Source organism: Papilio polytes, unplaced genomic scaffold (genome assembly GCF_000836215.1).
Source record: "Papilio polytes unplaced genomic scaffold, Ppol_1.0 DF822845.1, whole genome shotgun sequence".
NCBI lineage: Eukaryota > Metazoa > Arthropoda > Insecta > Lepidoptera > Papilionidae > Papilio > Papilio polytes.
The window spans coordinates 2154559-2159895 of NW_013526359.1; the positions used below are offsets into that span (position 1 = coordinate 2154559).

The 5337-nt window shown below is 30.4% G+C and overlaps 1 protein-coding gene across 3 annotated transcripts; it reads left to right on the forward strand.

Moving 5' to 3' along the window:
- Positions 1 to 274: 274 nt before the first annotated feature.
- Positions 275 to 3879, forward strand: LOC106105512 (antichymotrypsin-2-like). Of its 3 annotated transcripts, none has more exons than XM_013285872.1 (10): positions 275 to 377; positions 1056 to 1159; positions 1603 to 1746; positions 1958 to 2161; positions 2396 to 2494; positions 2586 to 2726; positions 2818 to 3027; positions 3141 to 3285; positions 3355 to 3511; positions 3691 to 3782. In XM_013285872.1, exons 1-9 carry the CDS (start codon positions 362 to 364, stop codon positions 3489 to 3491), a joined length of 1200 nt encoding a protein of 399 aa, XP_013141326.1. In that variant the 5' UTR covers positions 275 to 361; the 3' UTR covers positions 3492 to 3511; positions 3691 to 3782. The 3 variants fall into 3 exon arrangements, with proteins under 3 accessions (XP_013141326.1, XP_013141325.1, XP_013141329.1); XM_013285871.1 differs by lacking the exon at positions 275 to 377 and adding an exon at positions 745 to 962; XM_013285875.1 differs by lacking the exons at positions 275 to 377; positions 3355 to 3511 and adding an exon at positions 858 to 962 and having other exon boundaries at positions 3691 to 3879.
- The last annotated feature ends 1458 nt before the right edge of the window (positions 3880 to 5337 follow it).

Sequence of the window (5337 nt, forward strand, 5' to 3'; positions counted from 1 at the left end):
TCACACTGACCCACCGTTCGAAATATCGATAACGTTAATGTTTGTATTCACTGATCTGTATAAATGGGTAGGTCATTGCTTGTAATTGTAGGTTTCGCTTCGTCCCAACTTAAACGCGCCTGTTGATGTTAATAACAGTTAATTCTATCCCTATAATTAGTTCCAATTCTATCCACCGCCACCAAATGCAACTATAAGCGCCAACATGGCGATAATTAAAAGGTACACAATACTATGTTTTATAGCTTGTCCATTTATAGAGTTCATTGTTTGTAATGTATAAAAATATCTTTATAAATCAAGCATCTCAACAAAACTGGTTAGTAGTCCTCTAGCCGGCGTGCGAGTGACATCTCATAAAATGAAGACCTTTTCTTGTAAGCAATTCATATTTACGCATATTATTTTTAATTCCTTATATAAAATAAAGGTACAATATGTTTTATTCATTGCAATATAGTAGATGAAATCTTAAATACATTAGTTTCTATAATTTATTTTGTAACAATCAATTAATACAAAACAATTTGTTTTATAAGAAATAACAAACATTTTAATTATGTTTCTTAGCATCTTAGTCCTATATAAATTATATTAACACTACACATAAATAAAACATCAATTAACGTGACTATGATACTAACATTATCTTGCAATGAATACTTTATTTTAATAACTAGTTATATTTGGCTATAAGGAAAAATACTCTGTTAGCTTATTACGTCACTAACGATTATCAACAGTGATTACTGCCGAAGCAACTTGACATTGACATATCCAGGCAATGAAAACACGAAGTGGGCATAGCTGCATTCAATACTCGTAGACCGGTTCCATAGAAGTAAATAACCAGACTCAAAACTAGTTTGTGTACAATTTTGAAACGTTCCATATCGTTTTGTATGAACACGATTAAGACTTATGAACTTTGTGAGATCGTAGGATGATATCGTTATTAAAATGTTAGAGGTCAACTGTAAAGCAGACTTTATCTAAGTTTTTACATTATTTGTTTTAAACGTAAGCTATTTGGTTATGTTGTTTTACTATTTCAGTTGTAGTGTTAGTGTGCCTTGCAACAGCAAGTTGCGAAAATGACTCTAAAGATGCGCAGCTCCTGGCGGAGGGAAATAGCAAATTTACAGCCAAAATGTTCTCAGTAAGTCCTTTTAAGACAAACGAAAACTTTTTGTTTACTAAGACACTTTAAAATTTACCTTAACTCACAAGTGTTTTAAATCGAAAATTTTAAGATAAGTTTAGCTCTGAACATTTACTGAGTTTTAAATTAATTCTGTTTACTTTAAATAACTAATAATGGACTATAAATATACATATTCCTCTTTTTGTTACCTCATTAATGGAAATTAAAAATAATGTATTATTGAATGCTAATTTTGTAGGTTTAAAATATTTACTTTCTATAAATAGTTTTATTACCCTAACCGCATCGAAAGCGGATAAATAGAAATAATGAATCAAGTAAAATACATTTAAAAAAAAAATCTTTTACAAAAAATCATAATGCAATTTTTTTTAATGAAAACTACATTAGTTCTTTACAGTTATTTTCAAAATGTCATATTAAATTTTCATTTTCAGGAAGTCGCTAAAAAAAATCCACAAAAGAGTTTTGTCTTATCAGCATTTTCTGTACTAACTCCATTGGCGCAACTGGCTTTGGCTTCTGAAGGAGAAAGCCACGACGAATTGTTGAGAGCAATAGGATTACCAAATGATGAGACGGTAATAACCATCTAAATCATACATTTTAAACTTAATATTTGTTGCTATCTGAAAAATACGAGGACTCGATGCAGTGGGGAAATATTATCTAGTCAAAAATTACATTTGCTTATATATTGTTAGAAGTTGATCTAAGAGACCTAATTCCCATCACATTTATACAGTTAGTTGCTAATAGACAATTGTTAGCTTGTTTTCCTAAATATTTCAGACTAAAACTGCATTCAAACAAGAAGATAGCAATCTCCGATCAGTAAAAGGAATTGATTTAAGAACGGCAAGCAGGATTTATGTTGCCAATGGATACTCTCTTAACAAGGATTACGCAGCAGTTGTGAGAGATACATTCCACTCGGAAGTTAAAAACGTTGATTTTACTGAAAGCCAAAACGCTGCGAAAGAAATAAACACTTGGGTAAGTAATAGATTTACATAATACAAATTATGTTATGTACATTTATAATTTAAATAAAATATACTTTTATTATGATCCCGAAAATAAAACAAGGATTTGATATAAATAGTGCATTCTCTTTATATCCTTAAATATTGTACCAAAAGTTGTTTCAATAGTTTTTAGCTAGATGAACGTAAGTGACTTTAAATATTACTCGAGTTTTAGGGAATATGTTTGAATTATTTGTTATAGGTGGAAAAACAAACAAATGACCGCATTAAAGATTTAGTGGATCCCAATACATTAGATGAGAGCACAAGAGCTGTCCTCGTGAATGCAATATACTTTAAGGTTGGTACTTCAGATAGAATTAATAACAATGTGGACGTTTACAATATTGTTTTAAATTTGAATGAATCATTGATACGTTATCTCTTAACAGGGAAAATGGAAATATCCATTCGAAAAACATCTCACAAGTGACCAAGACTTCTATCTGTCGCATAGAAAAAAAGTACAGGTGCCAACAATGTATAACAAAGAAGACTACTATTATGGAGAAAGTGCAGAACTTAACGCAAGAGTATGTTACCTACTCTTTCCTATACATTTTTAAATAAACCTGTACATTTTTAAAATTTGTTAGCGTTTTACGACCGTTCTTTTCTTTTTAGATTTTAGAATTGCCCTACAATGGTGATGAATCAGCCTTTTACATAATTCTTCCAAACGATGTTGTGGGCATTAATCAACTATTAGAAAAAGTAAAAGACTCTTCAGTATTAGAAAAAGCCTTTAAGGGATTGTATAAAACAGAAGTGAAAGCATACATACCAAAATTCAAAATAGAAACTACAACAAACTTGAAAGAAACCCTACCAGAGGTGAGTATACGAGATTGATTGAATAAAGCAATTAATTTACTTAGTAACGGAATTTTCAAAATATTTTATAATTTTATAGTTATTTTTAAACGATTTAAAAATGTTTCTTGTAGATTGGTGTAGAGGGCATTTTCGATGCTTCCAAAGCAAACTTAAATAAGTTAATAACTAACCAAAAAGACTTATATATAAGTGATGCGATACAAAAGGCTTTCATTGAAATTAATGAAGAAGGTGCAGAAGCCGCTGCTGCAAATGGTAATGGAAAAACCTTTTATTGTTTAATTTTGGTGCACAATTTGATGTTTATTTAATTTATTTTTTCAGCTTTTATTATAACGGAGTCATATACGGAATCAACAATTTTTGCTGCTAATAGACCATTTATTTTTGCAATAAAAGTCAATAAAAATATCATATTTAACGGAGTATATTCACCATCACTTGTCAAGGAAAATGACTAATAATTTGTATTAGTATCTATGTATGTTTCATTGGATCACTTTTTTAATTTCTCTATCAATTTGTTGCAAGCTGAAGAAGTCGAAATTTACATATAATGTTAATAGATATTGACACGAGTCTGAATTTCTGTGTGACTGTTTTGGTTGTCTGAACCTGAGGTAAATTAAGTCTGATAATAAGATAATTATAAATTTGCAGAGTTTGGAATTCAGTATTTGGCTGCGTTTATACCCAACACTGTCACCTTCCGTGCCGATCGTCCGTTCGTATATGTATTAAAAACTGGAAGAAACATCTTGTTTAGCGGAGTTTTTCATCCTTGAAATGTTATTCTAATTTGAAATGTAAAAGGAAAATTTACTATATAAATAAACCAAGTAAAATTAACTCAACATTATTTTATTAAGTGCCCTAAAAACCCACTTAAATGATATATATATAATGCATTTTAGCGGCTCTCAGTTCCTTGGTTTTTCGCTTTTCAAAGAAACAGACGTATTCTGATTATGCCTTAAACATTATAAAAGTGAAATTAGAGGCTATTTTCGAATGCCCAATGAAAAGGTAAAATAGAAATTAGTTGATTAACTAAGAATACAAATAAAAAGGATTAAAATCACACAATTTACTTAAGTTGAACCATAATATTCAGGTAGTTAAAATTAATAATCATTCTATTATTTTAATATTATCAATGCCAAAGTTTAGATGGATGGATGTTTGTTAGAGTTTGTAGCCTAAACGGCTGAACGGGTTTCGATGAAATTTGGTATAGATATAGAGGATAGTCTGGAAGAACACACGGACTACTTGCTTTTCTTTCTTTATATTCCGCGCGGACGGAGTCACGGGCGAAAGCTAGTTAAAGAATAAAAACAATGTGCTTGGTGAAATTAAATATCAAATGTTGCATGGTACAAGTAGTACACTTTAATGGAACAATATTAAAAGTAAACACGGATGGAAATCTCGTTACGTACTTTAAACACTAGTACGACGATGTTTAAGGAGTTTACGGAGAAATAATAACATTTTCTTTACATTAATGCACGTATTCTTGATTTTTTTATAATCACCCAAAACATTATAATGCTGAAGCTCAAAAATGCGATACATTTTTTTGGAATTTAACAAAAGTTTATGTCGATATTCAATTTCGAAAGAATTGTATGTTTTGTACAAAATATAATAAAAAAAGGAACATAAATACCGGTCCATTAAATATTCCACCATTGGATTTGTAAGTATTTATGTAGTTATATGACAACTCTACGATTCTGAGAAGACAGTCGTTTTGAATTCCGTACACTGTATTGTAATTTAGTGGTCGCAATACAATGATTCGTGCAGTCTACGTACGTCCAGTGGCGTCTGCAAGTCCTATATCCGCTCGATTAATATAATGTTCATTTAGTTTATGATACGCTCGTGTCATATTTTAACAAGATTGGCGATGTCCATCTATATCTATGTACATCTATGCTAATATAATAAAGCGTAAACACACACGACTTTGTGGCGTAGGAAGTCACCAATCACAGTATATTTTTGAATAATTCTTTCTTTACTTACGACACGCTTTAGGCTTATTTTCACGCTATTAGACTTAGGGGATACATAAATTGAAAAATGGCTTCATGTGGGAAAGGGACCATACAGTACAAGCTGTCAACATCAAGGAAGCAAGATTGCCATGGTTTGTCATCATGTCATGTCATTTTGATATTTGATATTTATAATTTGACAAATGTAAATAATAAAATAAAACTTTAATAATTTTATGCGGATGAAGCCGCACGATAACAACTAGTATTGGATTAAGTACAATTGTTAATTTTCTAGGTA

Coding starts and splice junctions, on each gene's coding strand:
- LOC106105512 (XM_013285871.1), top strand. Junction 1,747..1,957: donor GATTACCAAATGATGAGACG/GTAATAACCATC, acceptor TAAATATTTCAG/ACTAAAACTGCATTCAAACA. Junction 2,495..2,585: donor TGAATGCAATATACTTTAAG/GTTGGTACTTCA, acceptor ATCTCTTAACAG/GGAAAATGGAAATATCCATT.